The sequence below is a fragment of the Neolamprologus multifasciatus genome, chromosome 3 (genome assembly GCF_963576455.1).
Source record: "Neolamprologus multifasciatus chromosome 3, fNeoMul1.2, whole genome shotgun sequence".
NCBI classification, from domain to species: domain Eukaryota; kingdom Metazoa; phylum Chordata; class Actinopteri; order Cichliformes; family Cichlidae; genus Neolamprologus; species Neolamprologus multifasciatus.
Genome location: NC_140441.1, coordinates 1,470,207 through 1,492,502, shown reverse-complemented (window position 1 = coordinate 1,492,502; position 22,296 = coordinate 1,470,207). Strand labels below are relative to the sequence as shown.

At 42.8% G+C, this 22,296-nt stretch overlaps 1 protein-coding gene across 1 annotated transcript; it reads left to right on the top strand.

The window, feature by feature from the left end:
- Positions 1–9,700: 9,700 nt before the first annotated feature.
- LOC146520981 (E3 ubiquitin-protein ligase TRIM21-like) lies at positions 9,701–17,039 on the top strand. Its single transcript, XM_085154412.1, has 2 exons — positions 9,701–9,781; positions 15,153–17,039. The coding sequence occupies exon 2, from the start codon at positions 15,162–15,164 to the stop codon at positions 16,818–16,820; it is 1,659 nt and encodes a 552-aa protein (XP_085010538.1). The 5' UTR covers positions 9,701–9,781; positions 15,153–15,161; the 3' UTR covers positions 16,821–17,039.
- Positions 17,040–22,296: the final 5,257 nt, after the last annotated feature.

The following is a 22,296-nucleotide window of genomic DNA, read 5'->3' as shown; positions in this document are numbered from 1 at the left end:
CCTCAGAGGACTCGTTAAAGCTGAAACATTCACTCAGATATGAGTTCTTAAAGATGTTATAAAGAGTCAAACATCAGCTCTGAGAGCAGAAATCAGTGGAGACATTCTGAGGTCCCTGAGCGTGCTCATGGGTGGAGATCACACATCTGCTTCCTGACAATTTGTCTTTGTTATAGGAGGACTGGTGTGTGTGTGTGTGTGTGTGTGGGGGGGGGGGGGGGGGGGGGGCAAAGTGTTTCTGCCCAGTGTCCCAGGGGCAGTGTTCCCTTTAATGTGTCATGTGTCTGTCCCCCGTTTCTAAACAACTAAATGCCATGTTTTGATTGGCCGACATGGTACATTTTTCGACCAATGGGAAAGGGTGGGGTGTTTTGGCTTTGTCTTTGCTCACAGGCAGAGAGTGATTTCGAGCGTTTTCCTTATAAAACACAGTTTTTACCATTTCTTCCTGCAGTAAATATAAACAACGACAGTATTCAGGAAGAAAAACAAACATTGCAGATATTTTATCATAACTCTGGTTTTACGTGGCCGATCAACACAATTTAAAAACTGGTATAAAGTCCACACTTTTCCCGTCAGTTGTTCCGTCTGTCCTGCTCACATCTCCAATGGTTGTTCACGTTGTCATTAACGTGGCTTCACTCCACATCAGCCACGATGCTTTGCTAGCTAAAACACAATTCAGGTTAGAATTTTTTTTGTGCGCAACGCAGATTTTTTCTGCGCAGAGACCGCGCCAGCAGTGCGCAATTGCGCACTTGCGCAGCTCAGAGGGAACATTGCCCAGGGGCATGTGGAAAAGCTGTTGAAATTAAATTAAATACTTTGTCATGATTTTTACATCAATGTGCTTTTCACAAAGACTATTACCAGTAACAATGAAAATGACGTGCTGCCTGAACTACCCATGTGTTAATGCAGTGATTCACAACCCCGGGCCACGGACCGGTCCGTGAGAGTTGAGGCTTAGTGTGAAATTTATGGTTTTCAGAGTTTTTATCGTTAACTCTGTTTCCCTGGATCTTTATCGGTGTTATATGTAACCCGTTCATGTGTTACGCCCGTCTATGCGTTGTGTTGTGGCGTGAAAGTAAGAGGCAGGAGACAGTACTGGGTCTTTGGCTCTTTACTGCACATCTGCAACACAGAAATAAGCGTCTGTTCTGTGTGTGTCACGCGACTGCCAGTACACCTCTCCTGACGAAGGAAAAAAGAGTGCATGCTGTTAAAAAAACTGCAGCGAATACGCTCACAAGCCGCTAGCGATCAGGCTAACTTAGCATGCTAGCATTTCAGTTGCGTTCTCGGCTAAAACTCATCAAAAGCGTATATTAGCGAACTCCGCCCTCCACAAAACTTATCCCGAATGAGTCTCTTAATGACAAACAAAAACGCGGCGGTTCAGATGTATTCACATTGCAGCTTGGGCTCTGAACAAACTTTAATTAGCAGAGAGCAACGTAGCAGTGACTTACCTCCGGCCATGCTGAAAGGAGCTGTGACCGGGCACACATGTACGCGCCTACGTCACCACGCAGCACACACACACACGAACGCACACAGACTCAGATCACACAGGTAGGAGATTGAGATGCAAAATGACATATTTAATTTAAAAAAGGTGTTTTGGGTAAAATTCAAAAGTATTTAACACATATGTTACATATAGTCGTGTGTCTTATTTTGAAAGAAATGTTTACGCGTTACCATAGCGACCACAGAGCATTTTAAGGGTGCAGCCAGATGCAGCTAACCAACATTTTATTTTCCCTTATTTGATTTATGGACCTAACTGTATGAACTGGACTTGATTTGGCTTTAGCTCTGCTCATCTTCATCATTTCTGTGTTGCATTTCCATCATTCTGCTGGTGGATTTACTGCAGGCTTTAACAAACACTCCTTTGGGGCGGTCCAGGCCCAGCTGCGTGTCTGTAAGCTGCTGTGCTCTTCACAAATAAAGTCTGAAGCAGCTCAGACTGTTAGAACCAGCACTGAGGCCTGTTACATTTAGGCAGTGTTAGAGCAACGGCTGCAGCCTACAGCCTTTAAACTATCCATTAAAATGCTGACAGTAAACTCATCAGTCCAGATGTTACCATATTACTTTGTGATACTGAGCGTTAAAACAACTGAGACAGGCTGATTAAAGCCCCAATTCTTTTATCACCGGCCTCTGCTCTGACTGGAGATCACACTGATTTCAGTTCATTTAATATGTGAGTGCACACAATCGTTCTCAACTGGACATAAATGATGATCAAGGACCAGGCTCACCTCATCCCAGCCTCTAACACAGTGTACTGTGTCTGTACTATGAATATGTTGCAGTGAGTACAATGTAAGCATTCACTGCATTTACAGTAACCAAGTCACATGTGTGGTGAAGATACAGAGAATGAAATATAATTATTAATGAAATAACCATCCATCCATTCTCAGTGCTTCCATATTAATAAATGACACATGATGGAAAACAGAACCTGAAATTGTTCAGTTGAGTACTTTTGTCTGTATACACTGTGCTTATAAAGGCCCTGAATGCTGTGACACATACAGCAGTAGATATATACATGATGTGGAAATCATTTTCACAGAGATCAGAAAGTCATTAAATCGCTGCTGACAGTTTGGTTGATGTTCGGTTGATGACAGCACCTGGTGTTGGATAGCTCCTGGAATGGCTAACTGAAGCTGGTCCTGATCCCAGGACCAGAGGGGACCGGCCCCATCCAACTACAGAAGAGCCCACTGAACGGTAACAACAAGATTCGGGCTACCAACACTTACACCCTGCTTGTGATCAGGTACCCTGCTGGGATAATAAGCTGGCCAAAGGAGGAGGTAGAAGCCACTGATGTCAAGACCAGGAATGCATGGAGGGTTTCACCCCAAGTCCAGCACCCTGAGGCTGTACGCAGAGGAGAAGGAAGGAGGCCGGGGACTGGTGAGTGTCAGCACCACAGTCCAGGATGAGAAAACCAACATCCAAGAATACATCATGAAGATGGCCCCAACTGACAGCGTGCTCAGTGAATACCTCAGGCAGCAGAAACCCAAGAAAGAGGAGGGAGACGAGGAACCATCATGGAAGGACAAGTCCCTGCATGGTATGTACCACCGGCAGATATCCAGAAATCCTACCAGTGGCTGGACAAAGCTGGACTGAAAGACAGCACAGAGGCTCTAATCATGGCAGCACAGGAACAAGCTCTGAGCACAAGATCCATAGAGGCTGGGGTCTATCACAGCAGGCAAGACCCCAGGTGCAGGCTGTGTGTGGGTCTATCACAGCTGGCAGGTCTGTATTTATATCCAGGCTGACATGGAACAGCCAGTAGTTCAGGGTTCAAACATTCAGGAAAGTGTGTGACCCTCCATACTGAACATGATTTTAAACTGTTGTTTGTTAAAGCCTCACAGAGTTAAACCTGAGAGCAGGGCTCAGTGGCTACATGAGCCTTTATACATGAAGTGTTTCAGGTTCATTTAAATCAGTTTTTCTGTTTCCAGCAGAGCAAACATGATCCAGCTGTGTTTCACGTGGATCTGTGTGGATGCAGCAGCACCTGACTCTGTATTAAACATGTTGTTATTATTGTTCTTACAGTCTTACATCAGTAGATCAGGTGGGTCACATGACACCTGCACATTCACAGCATCTTCCCTCAACGGAGGGACCAAGTGTTTCTTTCTGCTTTAGAAAGCTGCTCTCTGTCCCAAAACAGGAAGTCACATGCTCCCTGCTCTGTGATTGGCTGCTTCTTATCTCAGCTTCCTGCAGAGGGTGTAGGTCTGCTACACACACCAACAGAAGTGTGACTTTCACTTCCTGTTTATTGGTCTTGTTCTTACAGCTCTCAGGCGATGCTGCAGCGCCCCCGGGTGACACAAACTCCTCCCTCTGTCTCAGAGGTCAGAGGTCAGCCTGCTGCTGAGGGTCTGCCTGTTTATGGACTTCCTGTCACAGACCCGGGTCTCAGGGTGGACGCTGGTTTCTGATTGGATGGTGCAGAAACCCAGCTTCCTCCAGCCGAGATAGAAAAATCAATATTCTAATGTTCATGTTAAAGCAGTGAGTCTGTGGATTCATCACTCTCTGTGGATCGGAGGCTCCAATGATCTCAGCTGTTCTCACCACCTGCTGTATCTGGACTGTCTGAGGTGTCTCCATCAGAAAGTCCAGGATCCGTGTGGAGGTGTTCAGGCCCTGCAGGAGCCACTGTGTTGAATCCTGAAGCCTATCAGCGTCAGCAGAACCCAGTGTGACCAGGCACTTTGTGAGAGTGGGAATGAAAAGCTGAACTGCTCAGTGATTGGATCAAACAGTCTCTGAGTAAGAACTGACTCCTCTGATTCTGTGATGCTTTAATAAAACAGCAGATACTTCAGGATTGAAATGATCCAGGAGTGTGAACTATGGCTGATGAGAGAATCATTTATTTATTATGGTTTATTCTGTGCTGATGAGGTTAGCCTGAGAGTGCTGACAGCAGTCTGAGCTCAGCCACAGCCTTAGAGTGTAAGCACCAATAAGCTGTGATGGAAACAGGAACCAACAGAATAAATACAAACATCACAAACACTGAGCTGATCTTATCTTCACTTCTGCTTATAATGTGGAAACAGCTCACTCACAGCTGAGGTGTCAAACTGTCCTTCACAACACGTTTCTTATCTTTAGTGTCAATAAATTCATTGTTTGCACATTTTTATCTCTTCAACTCTGAGAAGTGACCACAGAGAAAAACAGGAACAAGACGTCTTACTGTCTTAAACTGAAAGGACGAAAATAACCTGCAGCTGTCACCTCATTTAAACTGTCTTTAAACTGAAATCCAGCAATGTGGGGAGTGATGGAGTGGCTGCATCCAGGGCAAATAAAATAAAAACACTATTGAGATGACAATGTGGAAGTGTCTGCCTGTTGGTCAAGTATCACAGGCTAATTGGTCAAATCCATAATTCCTCTTTTCGGATTTAGACAACAGACTGTGAGACTCTTCCAGGGTAAAAGGAGAAAGTAGATGAGACTAGACAAGGACATGAGAGCAAAGCAGGAAAGATAAGGCAGAGAGATGGAACTAAAGTTTTATATTCAAGAACACGATTGCACAAAGGCATCATGGTCCGGAGTCTAGTGACTCTGTTTATGTTTGTGATTATTTAATATTCATCGCCTTAGTTAAGTTCTGGTCATTGGTTATGATTTGTAGTGTTTAGGTGTTTCTGTTACCTCTTGTCATCGCTAAGTTCTTGTATTTCCTGTTTTACTTTGACCGTCTGTGTCCCAAGTCCTTGTATTCTGTTGTTCTTCCTGCTGGCCTCGTCATGTCTGACCTGTTCCTCTCATTGTGCTGCTTGTGTATGTCAAGTGTGTGTTTCCCTCTGCTCCATTGTCACTGATCATCATTCTCTGTGTTTCATTGTCCCCTGAGTATCTCCCCCTGCATTTCTTTTCCTGTGTTTCCAGGTTTCAGGTTTTTCCTGTTTATATTTTGTTCATTTCCTTCCTGCCTTGTTTATATTCACATTCAGCCAAATAAAGGCTCACCTTTGGTTAAACATTGACCTCACCCCTGTGTGTCTGCATTTGGGTCCGCTCTCTCTCCCCATGGTCTGCCAGCTCAGACCGTGATCGAAGGCATCTTCAGAGGATAGTGACACATGCAAAGAGGGACACAGCATGAATGCTGATTGGCCGGGAGAAGGTGACCGGGCTAGATAGCTTGACAGCTTGGATTTATCTGGCAGCACTTGTGTTTGAATCCTGCTCTGAATCAGTCTTATTAGGTAATGTTCAAATATGAACATAATATGAAAGGCAGCAACAAGTTTAATGTTCAGAAACCTAAAGTATGTATCAGCAACAGAATGGGGCTAAAAATAAATGTTTGTTTCAGTTCTATGAAGCTTTGAGTATTTTGGATCAGTAGCACTGCTGTGTTTGCTGCATCATATCACTGTAATTATGCTTTATATATTCTGAGGTAAGTTGATCTATAGTGTTACATCATATTCTATAAGGATGTTATGTGTTTAAGATACTTGTCTTTGAGATGGAATAGACATAAAATGATAGGAAATATAAATAAATATTTATTAAATCTTTGCTGAAGCTCAAGTGCTCTTCTTAATTCTTATAACCTGACAGGTTGTGCTGTATTCTATGATGTAGGATGCTAACAGTGGGTATAAATGACTACATCTGTGTGATGATGGTGTATTTGTAGCTTGATATTCAGATTTCAGCCTCTGCCTTTGACTCAGAGGTGACAAAGTGTAAGGGAGAAATGTTTACTCGTTATCTTCGGCTTCTTCTTTAAACACTCCGACTGAGTCCAACCATGAACCTGATCACTGATCTACGCACGGTCATGTTTCCACTGAGAGTCAGAAAGCTGATGTTTGCAGTGGAAAACGTCTCTAAGAACATTTGTCAGCCTTGTTGTGGAAGATTTAAAATAACCTGCAGACACCTCGGTGAGCATGATTGAAGTAGGTTTAATGAACACACTGCAATGTGGAGAGAAACACTCCAAACTCCAAATACTCTCTCATTCCAGTCTCACATTAATTACATAACCCGGTCTGCTTACTTCCATTTACGTAATATTAACTGACTCCGCCCCTTCCTCCCCATGCTGCTGCCATCCTTGTCCATAGTCTTATTACGTCCCGTATTGATTACTGTAATTCCCTCCTATTTGGTCTCCCTAAAAGGTCCCTTCATAAACTCCAACTTCTTCAAAACTCTGCAGCTCGGGTCATAACTCTACTCTGTCAAGAGCTCATATTACAACAGTTCTTCAGCAGCTTCACTGGTTGCCCGTAGAAACCAGGATAAACTTTAAAATCTTACTTCTTACATGCAAGTGTGTCCATAAATCTGCTCCTTCATATCTGTGTGACCTGCTCCATATCACCACTGTTTCCCGCCCTCTCAGATCATCATCTGCTGTTCATCTTAGTGTTCAGTCTCATCACTGTGGGGAGCAGAGCTTTCAGTCGCTCTGCTCCCCGGCTCTGCAACTCTCTTCCTCCTGCACTAAGAAATATTGACTCCCTCTCCGTATTTAAGACACAGCTCAAAACACACCTGTTTAAACTGGCTTATTCGCTTTAATGCTGATTTTATCTGTTGTCACGCTCTGTTTTGTAATTTTAACTTATTTTATGTATTTTATGACTACTGTTCCTTTTATTAATTGTGTTTTTTGTAAGGTGACCTTGGGTTTCTGAAAGGCGCCTTCAAATAAAATGTATTATTATTATTATTATTATTATTATTATTATTATTATTATTATTATTATTATTATTATTATTATAAACACCAGGCTGATCTCTGGCCACCGCCCTCACATATACCCACTCTCAAACAAAACACATTTCACAGCACGTCATACATCCCTACACCTTTAGTCCAGCTCATCTTTGACCCCCTCCCACACTAAGGACAACAACCACCAGTCACCTCCCTTGAACAGGATGTCTTTAACTCTACAACAGGTCCACTGTGAAGGTGCAATAAACATGAGGCCCATTAGCATTAACATTCATGCTGGTGACAGGAGTGATCTGCTACGACACCCTCATCAGCTTCCTCTTTATCAACCCAGCCTCTGCATCGCTTCCTGTGGTTTCCTGCTGATGTGAGGAGAGCTGTCCTTATTTTAACTGTGAGTTTCGGCTCTGTGGGCTCTCCTGTAAAGGCTCAGTCGAGTTACAACAGCATGTGGCTCCATCTAGCTGTTTATCATAAGTAAGTAAGAATAATGTGTTTATGTCGCACTTTTCACAGATAAAAATCACAATAAAACCAGAAATATAAATAAACTATGGAACAATGAAATAAAAACCTAAAAAACGAATTAATAAAAATATAAAACAAATAAGATATAAAATAGAAATAAAATATAAAAATAAGCAACATGAGCTGCTTTTATGTAAAGGACAAAGCAGAACATCTGAGCTGAGACCAGTCAGGAGGAATCATGAAGACAGAAACAAGAGTTGAATGCAACGCCTCAGGTACTGTATATGCTTTAGCAAAAAGGAAAGTTTGAAGCCTAATCTTGAAAGTAGAGATAGTGTCTGTCTCCTGAATCCAAACTGGAAGCTGGTTCCACAGAAGAGGGGCCTGAAAACTGAAGGCTCTCCCTCCCATTCTACTTTTAAATACTCTAGGAACAACAAGTAGGCCTGCAGAGCGAGAGCCAAGTGCTCTCTCACAAACACACACTCAAACAGAGATGGGTGTGGCTTCACACAGACTAAGTAGCGGGTTAGTCAAACCGTCCTCTGCTGTTAAAAGCGCTCACGTTCATTATTCTGTCATCGAGCTCGTTCATGTGAAGCTCCTCCCCCGAGGCCTCCATGCAGGGCGGGTCCCGCACTTTCAGTGTACACTGTGTATAAGGACACGCTGTCTAAAAATGTACATAATAAATACACTATACATAGAGTTAGACCTCACAGCACAAGCATACTGCCAACCTATTACATGACTGTGTTGTACATACACATATATAGTGTGTTTTTCTAATTAGTAAAAACATCAAGAAGTCACCAGCAAAGGAGAACACACCATGGCCCACATTTAAACAAGGAAGGTTTATTCCTCTAAAAGATTTATTATTAAAATAGATATAACATCCCCCCAAAAACAAACAGAAGCTCAGCTCTGTAGAGCGGCCAATCATAATGAAGCCCTTCATTATAAGTTGTTGACTCAAGCTGCTGCTCTTCATATGTTTGTCCACCAGATGTCACCAAAGAGGACTGTGTTGAAAAGCTCAGGGAGACCTATGGATATATTGAGCTTTTTATAATGGTTATACTGAGTTATGGAATGCAAAGCCCATCATTCCCTTCGTAGTCTTTGACATCAATGAGTGTGTATTGGGACCAACATTCCAGGAAGTCTGTATAGCCCAGCTTTGCTCACCCAATATCCAGCTTTGCTCACCCAATATCCAGATATGAGTCTTAGCGACCCATTTTTCCATTAACGACCCAAAAGGCTAGAAAATTACTCTTACTTCACTAACTACTGAGTCCCACAGTGATGACAATCGTAAACCCACAACTTTTTAGGAAACAACCACATTGACACCATTAGATCCTTTTTTACAGAAAAATGTTTTTAGATCATGATTGTTAGCGAGAGGTACTCAGACCCCAGGGGCTCTCCAGATCCCCCCCAGGTGTGTCATATGATTCCTGAAAGGAACACACGCAGCTCTGCTGCTGCTCTCTCTCACTTTCACTTCTGCAAAATGACGTTGAGCTTCTTGTTTTTCAGCTGTTGCTCCGCCTCTTCCTGCCTCTCTCTTTACAGGAATCAGCCTGTACTCAGTGACTGTGTGCAGCGGGTGGGAGGAGTGAGGAGTGGTGTGTGGGTTCACACAGTAATGACGGCCTCAGGTGATCAGGAGAAACTCACCTGGATTTCCTTTTTCCACAGCAGACTGAGAGTTTCAGGTGGACCCTGAAGGAGGTCTCAGACACAGGTGGTAAAAGTACACACAGTGTGTACTGAAGTAGAAGTACTACTGTTAAAAAGTACTTTTTCAACTTCTTTACTCAAGTAAAAGTAAAAAAGTCCTGGCTGTGAAATGAGAGTAAAAAGAGCTGATTGAAGAACATTTCTAACACATGTGTTTATACAAAGCTAACTGAACCATGTGCTGCATCAACGTGATAATAAAATAATAAGTCCTGTTTGTCTCTAAAAGAAGATCCACTGGAGTCCATCAGGTTTCTCTCAGCAACAGTGGTGAGTGCAGCTGATCACACTTCCTGTTTCTACACAAATCTTCACTCTGTTCACTTCATCAGGACTCATCACAGTCACACTGGATCCATAGAAATCTGCTCATGTAACCACAGATCCACTGTAGGAACATCGAGCTGCTGCTTCAGTCTCACTGTGGCTCTGCTCAGGACTGTGGACTCAGTCTGTGCTCTGGACTTCAGACTGACTCCACACTTCCTGGTTATTCATCACTTCCTGTTCCTATTAGATTGATTCTGGATCTGATTGATCATAAGGATTACAGACGTGAAAACACCTATTTATTCTTTATTGATATAAAGCCTTTGATACTGTAAACCAGCAGATTTTGGTCAGTACTTCAAAAAGTCATTCACACATTTTACAAAGATTATCTGACTTAGTGTATCCTGTAAGAGTCACAGATGTTCCTAAATCATTCAGAAAACAGTCGATGCTGCACTTTATAACTTTGTGTGGAAACATGAATCTCATTATTTAAACAGATGTGTTTGAATCATCCTGATAATCAGGCTTTAAACATGTCAGAGTTCCACACATCAGCTGTGATATTCAAGCTGAACTGGATCAAACATGTCATCAGACACAAACATAGATGATGGTGTTCAATGCCAAAGCTTATTTAAACAAACTGGAGGACAGAATTCCTCCTTAAATGTGATTTTGATCAAATCCACTGATCTCGTTTTCACACACAGGCTTTATCATGGTGGCTTCTTCTCTACTAACATCAATCTTTGATTTGGACAAACAAATTGTATAACTTTTAGTGAGATATCAGTATGTAACATCTTGTTGTACATTTTCTGTCACATCGTCATTAATCACACAAAGTATTCATGTTCCAACAGGTCGGAGTCATCATCATTTGTATGTATGCAGCAACAGTGGACAATATTATGCGGTTAATCATGAGTTTTCGACATGGCAGTATACATGTTACAAAGACACAAAATAAAAGTAAAAATATCCCAACTCCAGTGAGTGGTCTTTTTAGCACCTGTAGCCAGGAGCCAGTGTAAAGCCAAGAAAACCAGTTGCTTAGTTTGTGGCTGTGGTGCATTTTGTATGGCTTCTTTTCTTTTGTTTAGTAGTTTTCTTCCTTCACCTGAGAGGGTGTGGCCTAAGTATGTTACTTCAGATCTCCATAATTGGAGTTTATTCAGAGACACTTTGTGGCCTTGCTCAGCCAGGTAATGTAACAGCCATAGTATTCTGTTTACACCCTTCCTCTGTGTGGCCAGTCACTAAAATATCATCTATGTAAAGTAGAAACTGTCCTCCTGCTGGCAGGAGGCAGGACATCATTGATTTCTTTAAAGCTTCAGCATAGAGAGTGGGGCTGTAACCTAGTATAGGTGTATCTCTGTCCCTCAAATGAGAAGCTGAACAGATATTGTGAATTAGGATGTAAAGGCACTGAGAAAAAGGCGTTTGATAAATCTATCACTGAGAACCATTGTTCTTCTGGAGTGACTTGATTCAGTATAGTGTGAGGCTTTGCTACTACTGGTGGTATCATTTCAGTAATTTCATTTATTGCTCGCAGATCATGTTCCAAACGATACTTTCCAGTATTAGCTTTCTTAACTGGGAAGATTGGAGTATTGCAGTAGCAGAATTAGTTTTTATTAGAATTCCTGCTTTTTCCATATCTTTTATCACTGGCTTAATCCCTTCTGTTGCTTCCTTAGATAAGGGGTATTGTGGCTTAATGGGCCTGTGGGATGAAACAGTATGTACTGTTGCTGTGTCTGCGTTTTTTTTAATCCCACATCAGTTGGTCCATCCGACCACAGTGTAGAAGGTAAACTTTTAAGTGCTGGCTCTTCTTCCAGCGAGAGAATTTCTCATTCTTGTGTGCCGTCATGCAGATGAGTGTTGGGTGTAGTTCTCATCACCCAGCCCAGTGTATATCTTATGCACCCTGTTCTTTTACCCTGTGCCCAACCCTCTTCCTCTGTAGGTGTATATTTATCATTTTCTACCTTTTGCAGGATGTCACCTAATTGCTACCATTGTATACCTGCTGTTTTTTCAAAACTGACACATGGGGTTTTGTGATCCTGTTTAGTTTTTTAATGGGTCTGGTTGGATCACTGAGCATACTGCATTTCCACTTTTTGTAATATATAAGTGTTGCAGAGTCAGATATGGGCTTTTTAGGCTGTGCACCTGTTTATCATACAGAGGGTCTGGGCCTGGGGTTTGTTTATAGCGCTGGGTGTTGTGATACTCAGTTGGCTTCATTTTTTCGGTACTTGCAGGGAGATGTTTTTCAGCTGCTTCTTTGAGCTGTATAAGCGGTGGCAAATCTAATGACCAGTGGTAGTTTGGCTCTCCTTTTCCTTCCCTCTGATAGGGGTCTCCCTCTGCTAACATTATTTCCGCTGTCATGCCTGTTTCTGTGGGGATGACTCCTATCCCTAATTTTGTCATCGCATCTCTTCCTAGTAAGTTTACTGGGCAGGTTGGGTCTATTATAAATGGCATGTAACAGGAGCGTTGACTGGGTTTGTGCAAAAATGTCAGTGGCATTATTAGTGGCTGGGTTTCTACATGCCCTGACGCTGTTTTCACCATTACTACTTCTCTATAAAAGGTTGCGTGTAGGGGCTCTGCCTTAAGTACTGTTTTACAAGCTCCTGTGTCACACAACACTTGCAACTTTTTGCCATTTACATAGACCGTAAGTGTTCCATCCGGTAAACTTACTAGCTGATGAACGTTATATACTTCAGCTTCATCCTGTTCTAAATTGTTTTCTTTGTTTGTTAAAGCTTTTACTTCTTTTTCATCTATGTGGCTCTCCATGTCAGCTGTCTGGGTGGTTGCAGCCACAGTGGTTGCAGCTGGTCATTCTGTGTCAAGTGTTCTCTGTGTCTTACAATGGCGTGCAAAGTGACCTTCTTTCCCACACTTCCAGCATGCAGTACTGGAGTCACCGTCTGCGGTGTATGTGTGTCTCTGTCTCCCTCTGCCTCTTGCTCCTCCTCTATACATTCCTCTCCCTCTCCTTTGACCTCTGGAAACTCCCCTGTAGCCTCCACTCCCACTAAAAGCTGTGAGAGCAGTGTCTGTGTCTAGGGCAAAAATTGAGGCTTTCTCTTTGTTTTTCACTACTGTTTGTGCATGATTAGCGTATTGAAGCGCCTCATCTACTGTGCCTGTATCATGTGTTACCCAACATTTTTCTACATGAGACCTAATACGTGGTAGTATCAAACACAGTTATTAACGCTGCTTGGAGATCAGCATGACCTGGGGGAAACGCTCTACCATCTGGTAGGGAGCAGGTAAAGTCTCCCCTAATTCTTCCCCAGGAGAGGCTTAGGCAGTCCTGGAATAACTGCAGTACCTCGTGACCGTTTAGATGCCACTGGGTGATTACTTCACGCATGGCAGCTTGCCATGGTTCGCACCCTTCTTGTATTGATGGAATGCCTTTTATTACATTTTGTCTGTCTTTATGTGTCCATGGGCGGTACACAAGAATTGTGGGTCTGTTGTCCCTGCCTCCTCCCTGACCATCACCTAAAAGTGTGCCATATCTGGGGTTTGCTACTTCAACTAATGGACATGCTAGTGTAGATGGCGGTGGTGGTTGGTCTGGGTGTGAACCACGACCGTCGCACTCTTCTTCAGAGCCATAATCAGATCTTCCTGGATGAAAATCTGTTTCATGCTTGGCTAACATTGTTTGTGCATCCTCATATGCATTGTCGAATTTAATTTTCATTGCACTTGTCCATATGGGAGATCGGTTAAAATGAGATTTTGGTGTAATTCTGGTTGTGTTTTCTGCAGCTAGTGTGGAAGGTTTAACGGGGGGGTTTAAAGGAGAGTTATGTGGGTGTGTGAGTGGAGGCCTTTGTTCAGCACGTGCCTGATTTATAGTTTCATCATCAGGGGTTATTAAAGCTGCTGCTAATTGTTTTTTCTTTTCCTCTTTCTTTTTTTTATTTTCAGTTCTCTTTTCAGTTTCATTTTCTCATACTTGGAAAAGCCTATACTCTTCCTTACGTTTTAATTTCTTCTTTGGGTCTTTTGTTAATGTAATTTCTTGTTTCAGGCCAGCTCTCAGCTGGGTGACAGCTGAGGGATTGCATTTCCCTTCCCAGCTGCGGTTTTTTGCTTTTCGTGGATTTCTCCACCTATTTGCACTTATTTTACCTGCTCCGGTTTGTTGTTTTTCTAACCATTCTTCATCAGGTGTTAATTTTACTTGTTTATTCCCCATTTTCAAAGATTTTGCTGGGCAGTCACTGGCACGCTTGACTTCAGAGTGGTTTACTGATTCGGCCTTCGACTTCACTCTAAAAGTGAAGCGGTATCAGTTTTATGAGATGAAACTCAACCGTTCTCCTTTGTCACCAGTATGTGAGCCTCAGCAAAGAAAACATAAAATGGAAGTAATTCAGCGGCGTATTGTGCTGTAAAATCAACTTACTTCCAGACACACACACACATAGACATTTGCGCGCTTTTACAATTTGTTACGAAGTAATTACGGCTACTTCTAAAACCTACGTTTAATTTGATTCCTTTTGGCGAATCCTAACCTATTTTATTTTGTTACTTTAAACCTTTGCGGCGGTTTTATATACCAAAATAGTGTTTCTCACCCTCGGACGTCTCACTGGTGGTTCGGATCGTCAGACTGAATTCCACCGCTGTGGACCAGGCTACCGGCCCAGACCCGAATTCACGTCCTGGGGCTCTCTCCTCGTCTAAGAGGGCTGTCGACAGACTTCGGTGCTGGCTTCCCACGGCGTCAGGAATCAGTGCTGGATCTTGGAACAGAGTCACAGGTAACAGTTCTGATATTTTCTGATCCGGCTCGAATGTTTTCTGAGGATACAGAATAATCTGAATGATGTACCCAGCGAGTGAATATCACTTTCTCACTTTACTATAGTACAGAGCACTCCTGTCACCAGTTTACATGCATGTGGAACGTTAACACAGTGGGGACGTTGTAATGGGAGACGTTAAACAGATAGTGAAACTCCTTCGGCTTATCAGGGATGTAAATCCTTAGGTGACGGCCAAGTAGAAAACAAGGTCATAATTCTTTTTGTGAGGGAGGAGGTATAGGCTCCCACTTCAAATCAAGCTCACTGGGTGTGTTGCAGGTTATTGTTGAATTTTCCACAACAGTGTGTTGCTGGGTCTCCACCAGTTACTCTGAGAACTGAAGAAGCTTCTCTGATGAAATGTCTTCAAGAATCTTAAAGAAGTCCTGATGCTTTTCTTTCCAAGCTGCTCAGACTACTGACGCTTGTTTCTCTCCTTTTAAAAATGAAATTTAAAGTGAATTTTGAATCAAATGTTTCTTTTCTTTCTCCCTGAGAGTGCAGACATGTCTGCTGCCAGCAATCTGCGATCTGAAGATCAGTTTCTGTGCTCCATCTGTCTGGATGTGTTCACTGATCCAGTCTCTACACCATGTGGACACAACTTCTGCAAAACCTGCATCAGTCAGCACTGGGACATGAATCAGAGCTGTCAGTGTCCCATGTGTAAAGAGACTTTCTACACTCGACCTCAGCTGAGGGTCAACACCTTCATCTCTGAGATGGTTGCTCAGTTCAGACGTGAAGCTCAGCAGAAAGCCAGCAGCAGCAGCTCAGAGCAACAAGCTGCCAAACCAGGAGAAGTTCCCTGTGACGTCTGCACTGGAACCAGACTGAAGGCCCTGAAGTCCTGCCTGGTGTGTCAGACCTCCTACTGTCAGACTCACCTGGAGCCTCATCTGACAGTGAAACGTCTGAAAAGACATCAGCTGATTGATGCTGTGGAGAACCTGGAAGGCAGGATGTGCACGAAGCACGATAAACTCCTGCAGCTGTTCTGTAAGACCGACCAGACATGTGTCTGCATGCTCTGGCCTGTTTTAGACCACAAGAACCACGAGTTTGTTCCTCTGAGAGAAGAATATGAAGGAAAGAAGGCAGAGCTGGAGAAGACAGAGGCTGAGATTCAGCAGATGATCCAGAAGAGACGACTGATGATTCAGGAGATCACAGAGTCGGTGAAGATGAGTAAAGATGCTGCAGACAGACAGAAAGCAGAAGGTGTTCAGGTCCTCACGGCTCTGATGGAGTCTGTTGAGAGACGCCTGAAGGAGCTCATGAAGGAGATCGAAGACAAACAGGAAGCTACAGAGAAACAGGCTGAAGGTCTCATCAAAGATCTGGAACAGGAAATCTCTGAGCTGATGGAGAGAAGCTCTGAGGTGGAGCAGCTCTCACGCTCTGAAGACCACCTCCACCTCCTCCAAAGCTTCTCCTCCCTGAAAGCTGCTCCACCCACCAAGGACTGGACAGAGGTCAGAGTTCATCCACCATCATATGAGGGGACTGTGGGGAGAGCTGTGGCTCAGCTGGAGGAGACAGTCTGGAAACCCATGAAGAAGAAGCTGTTTGAGGCTGAGCTGCAGAGGGTCCAGCAGCATGAGGTGGATGTGACTCTGGATCCTGATACAGCTCATCCTGCTCTCATCCTGTCTGATGATGGAAAACAAGTTTATCATAGTGATGTGAGGAAGAAACTTCCAGACAACCCAGAGAGATTTTCTCAGTCTGCTTGTGTTTTAGGAGAGCAGAGTTTCTCTTCAGGCAGATTTTACTTTGAGGTTCAGGTTAAAGGAAAGACTGAGTGGGTTTTAGGAGTGTCCACAGAGTCGATCAACAGGAAGGGAGACATCACAGCGAGACCTCAGGATGGTCTCTGGACTGTGAGGCTGAGAAATGGAAATGAGTACAAAGCTGGTGCTTCCCCTCTAGTCCGTCTCTGTCTTCATCCTGGTCCTGAGAAGGTGGGGGTGTTTGTGGATTATGAGGAGGGTCTGGTCTCCTTTTATGATGTAGGTGCTGCAGCTCTGATCTACTCCTTTACTGGCTGCTCCTTCACTCACAAACTCCACCCATTCTTCAGTCCATGTAACAATGATAGAGGTAAAAACTCTGCACCTCTGATCATCTGTCCTGTCAATCAAACCGATCAACGACTGATTTAATTTGATGAATGATTGATTTTTCTTGAAGGGAACAAATGAACATATTGAGTGTAAATCCTCTACAGTCTCCATGTTTCTATAGAATCTGATCATCAGGACTCTGATTCACACTTTGATTCTCATGGAGTTTGATTTGAACAGAAGAAAAGTTGAATCAGGAAATGTTCCCACTGATGGAGACTCGAGCAGAAGAGCAAATATGACCAGTGTTGGACTGTCAGAACAGCTTTGAAATTCGTATGAGTTGTTCGCACTTAAGTAAAAACCATCATCACTTCATGCGGAGACCTCTTCGGCGCCATCTGCGGTCTCAAGGCTGGAGCTGGCGGCTACCCCTTTGGCGCCAGCAGCGGCAAGGCTGGAGCCGAACAACAACACCCTGATAACGACTGTGTTTAGACTTGTTACGGATTCACATATTGGGTATGGATACAAGAGGAAAACCAAAATAACAACACTGGTCCGGCCGGGTCAAGTCAAACGATGATTTAATGAACACACGCGTGGGAGATGGACACCATACAACAGACAGCATCAGATCTCAAAATGGTGGAGCCTTGATCAAACTCTTATAGCCTCTAGTGGCCCCCACCTCATCATAAAAGCCTAAACATTCACATCCTTTCTCACACAGCGCCTAAGCTACGACCTTGGCTCCCTGTTTATCTGCTCCTGATGAGATGGGGCAGTATGCTCTGTTCTCTTCTAACCAGACAAATGAGACGATGACTTTCTGGAACCGTATTTCTTATAACTCAGCAGTATAATGCATCATAAAACAATATCATCCATTCACAATAAATCAGCAGTGTAATGTAATGCAAATCAGTTTAACAAATGTAATAGTTATCACCTTCTTCTAATTCAGGAGAATAATGCAAACTGAAACTACATAATAATTCACAATCTTTAATTAGGGGTCTAACATGGCATAAAATAATATTAAAATCCAACAATAGCAAAAGCAGCAGTGAATCTTTCTAACTGGTTCTTTCTTTATCCATCATTTGTAAACACAGCAGTGTGCTCTCTACCATCAAGTTACCAGTTTCTCTGCATTCATCATGAAAAAAAGCAGCAATGAATCCTTTTAGTACTGGATGCCAGTGTTAGGTTCCCTGGGTCGTCGACCCAGTGTTTTGTATTTTTGGTTCTTTGATTTTGTTATTTCATTATATTCTAGCTTTGCTTCATGGGTTTTAAGATTATTCTTAGTTTAGGTTCTCTGGGTGGGGTTTGGTTAGAGTTTTAGTGTTCTGGTTTTCTGTCTGTGTTCCATAGTTGCTGTCTCCCCTGTCTGCAGTATCCCTACGTCCAGTCAGTTGCTGTGTCCCAATTCAGGGTCTGCACTCTTGAAGTACGCATTTTAAGTGCGGTTACGTCACCGCCGCCCGACGACGGCTGTTCCAATTCGAAGTGTACTTGAAATGCATACTCCAAATGCGCCGTCGATTTCCCCAAATATCAAGCGTGGTCCGGTGCACGCTTCGTGGTCCCATATATCCCACAATTCATAGCGCGGCGGTGGGTGTGGATAATTTTGCCGCAAAATACGGCAGAAGGGAGCGGCCAAGAGTGAACTGTCAAAGGTAAGTACTGAATATGACGTCACTTATTCATGTGCGAATGTTTAATAATGAAGAACATTAAAACATTGCTGTTGGCCACATGTCGGCAAAGTTATGTGACACTAGTGATGTTTGTACTTAAAGTGTTAACTTGGTTTTAAAGCCATATATATGTGTGTGTGCATATATGTGTGTGTATATATATGTATATATATATATATATATATACATATATATATATATATATATATATATATATATATGTATATCATAATAATCTGACAATACTATAATATTGGCCATATTATATTTACATTACCACAGTGAGATGATTTTAGTCTCATGAACAACATTAGCTAATTATTATTTACTAGCTAATCTTAAATGACTGTTCAGTACAGAAATGAAGCCCTTGAATCATGTTTTACAGTCCTGTGGTTTCAGCCTCAGATACTCAACTAATCAAAGTGATGTCATGACAAAAATGATTGACCAACAAAACATTTTTCTCCTTCATTTCTGTCACACAAAGCTGTATGAAACGTGTCTCGCGGTTAGTATCATGGTTGCTAGGCAACCTGAACAGCACGACGAAGGCTAGACCGTCCCATTTCACAAGCCTCTCACCTCCGCACTTCTCGTACTTATAGTACGCACCGTACGTAGTATGCGTAGTACGCGTAGTGCGCGTAGTGCGCGTACTTCAAGCGTGCAGACCCTGAATTGGGACACAGCGAGTGTCTGTGTCTGCCCTGGTCCCACGTCTCTGTTCCCTTTGTTATAGTGCCTGCCTGTGAGTCTGTGTTATGTTTCCTGTTTTACTTTGAAAGTCCATGTCTCATGTTAATGCGTATGGTTTGCTTCCCCTTGTCTCGTTAGGCCCGATTTGCCCCAGCTGTGTCTCCCTCCTGTTGCCCATTCCCTGATTGCTCCCTCTATGTATTTAAGCCCTGTGTTTCAGTTTGTCAGTGTTGCGATCTACTCTTATCTACCCTCACTTATGCTGTGTGTTTTGTTTTTCCTGCCTGCGTTAATGTTTGGAAGTTTGTTACTTTGAGTTCAGCATTAAAGCTGTTTTTTGAGTTCACGTCTGTCTCCGGAGTCTGCACTTTTGGTCCATTTCCTGCCTGCACACAGCCGTTCCATAACAGCCAGGATCTCATCTCTCATTGCCAAATTCAGCAGCAGCAAGCTTTCTACCAAAAAGTTGCCAGTTTCTCTTCCCTCTATCCCTCCCTTACAAATTCAGTGGCAAGTTTTTTGCACCGTGATGTGAGGTTCTCTTCCTCTATCCCTCCCTTGCAAATGCAGTTGCAAGCTTTGGCACCAAGATGCCCGGTTCTTTCTTTATCCCTTATTCCCAAACACAGCAGTGAGCTTTCTACTATCGAGTTGCCAGTTTCTCTACATTTATTCAATTCAATTTATTGAATTCTCACTCACTATGCAATAAATTGAATTTAATTCAATGTAAATATATAGCACCAAATCACGAAAACAGTCGCCTCAGAGCACTTTTTATTGTAAGGTAGACCCTACAATAATACATACAGAGAAAAACCCAACAATCATATGACCCCCTATGAGCAGCACTTTGGCGACTGTGGGAAGACAAAACTCCCTTTTAACAGTAAGAAACCTCCAGCAGAACCAGGCTCAGGGAGGGGCGGGGCCATCTGCTGCGACCGGTTGGGGTGAAAGACGGAAGACAGGATAAAGACATGCTGTGGAAGAGAGACAGAGATTAATAACAGATATGATTCAATGCAGAGAGGTCTGTTAACACACAGTGAGTGAGAAAGATGACTGAAAAAGAAATACTCAGTGCATAATTGGAAGCCGCCACCAGCCTACACCTATTACAGCATAATTAAGGGAGGATTCAGGGTCACCTCATCCCCAACTATATGCTTTAGCAAAAAGGAAAGTTTTAAGTAGCGACAGTGTCTATCTCCCGAATCCAAACTGGAAGCTTGTTTTTGTCACGATCCTGGGTCTTATGACCCAGCGTTTTGAGTTTTAGTTCATTTTGATGTTTAAAGTGTATGTTTAAGCTCATTAGATTTCTATGTTCATTTGCTTATTATATTCCCCTTGTGTTTCCAACCCTTGTGTTAAGTCTTCCTTATCCTTCATATGTTTCATGTCTGTTTCTTATGTTGTCAAGTTCATGTAGTCATGTCAGTGTTTCATTGTTTCCTATTTTATTTTGAAAGAGGTCCTATGCTTCGGTGGTCTGTTTTGCTCTTTCCCTGTGGGCGTCGTTATGTTCATGTTGTGTCTACTTTGCCTTTCTGTCCCATGTTTCAGCTCCCTATGTTCTGTTTCAGTTGCTGTTAAGTTTACATGTTTTGAGTTCAGTCAGTGTGTTTCCTGTTTTACTTTGAAGGTCCATGTCTCATGTGAGTGTTTCTAGTTTTGCTTCCCTTGTCTCGTCCAGCCTGATTACTCCCAGCTGTGCTCTCCTTCTGTGTCTCATTCTCTCGTTATCCCTCAGTGTATTTAAGCCCTGTGTTTCTCTTTGTCAGTGTCGTAGTCTCCCTCATGGCTGTGTTTTCCTGTGTGTTAGTTATCTATGTCCCAGTTTAGTTATATTTTTTGGTCCATTCTGCAATAAAGCAGCTTTTTGAGTTTAATTTTGTTGTCGTGAGTTTTGCGTTTGGGTCCTTCTCCTGCCTGTAGACAGCCGAAACATGACAGTTTTTCAGCGTCCCTCTGAGTGTGGATATTTCTAATTTTAGAGATTTTGCGGAAATGGAAGAAAGCAAATGGTAATGGTAAATGGACTGGTTCTTATATAGTGCTTTTCTTCTCTTCTGAGCACTCAAAGCGCTTTACACAACTTGTGCATTCACCCATTCACGCCCACAAGCACATTTTTCGAAGTGCTTTCTAAGAAACATTCACACACAGGCTGTGTCCCAATTCAGGGTCTGCACGCTTGAAGTACGCGCACTACGCGTACTACATACGGTGCGTACTATAAGTACGAGAAGTGCAGAAGTCTCTCTCTCTCTCTCTCTCTCTCTCTCTCTCTCTCTCTCTCTCTCTCTCTATATATATATATATATGCGCCACGGTAATGACATCCAGAGTAAGAATCTGAATAGATACCATACAATACTTTCACTACTATGCAGTTGGGTGTCAACTGCATAGTAGTGAAATAATTTAATTATTTATTTTGAATGGTATTAGATTAGATGGGATATTTTTCGCAGTTGCATTGATTGGGATGAATTCACTTTTCTGAGGATTTGTTTTGTAGCCAGACATTTCAAACCATTGCAAAATGCTTAGTAGTTGTGAGGAGTTTAGGGTAAGGTCAGTTATAAAAAGCAACAGATCGTCTGCGTAACGTAAGACTTTGTATTCTTGGCCTCCTCGGACAACTCCTGTTATACTAGTATCTTGCCATATGGTTGATGCTAAGGGCTCTATAGCGATAAAAAACAAAACTGGAGATATTGTAAATTTTTGCGAGAATCTTCGCCTCATTGTTTAGCAGTGAAATCAGCTGGTGTGAGCTACATTGGAGAGGGTCTTTATTCTTTTTCAGAATGAGTGAAATAACCGCTTCCAACATAGTTGGAGGGAGAGTGCCAGATGAATAGGACTCTGAAAAGACTTACAGCAGAAGTGGTGGAAATTCATTAGAGAGCATTTTTAACAATTCAAAAGAGGAAACCATGTAGTCCAGGGGACTTGCCGCTTTGCATTCCACCAATCACCATCAAGACCTCCTGGATGGAGAGGTCACTTTCGAGTTCAGTGACCTGTTTAGGGTCAACTGTGGTTATATTGAGGTGACTAAACAAGGTGTCCATAGCAGACTCATCTTGGCTTGACTCTGGGGTGTATAAAATCAAAGTAAAATTATTGGAAACAGGAATTGATTTCTGCGTGTT

Excerpts from the sequence above, each read along its gene's own strand:
- LOC146520981 (XM_085154412.1), top strand. The coding sequence starts at position 15,162 with ATGTCTGCTGCCAGCAATCTGCGATCTGAAGATCAGTTTCTGTGCTCC.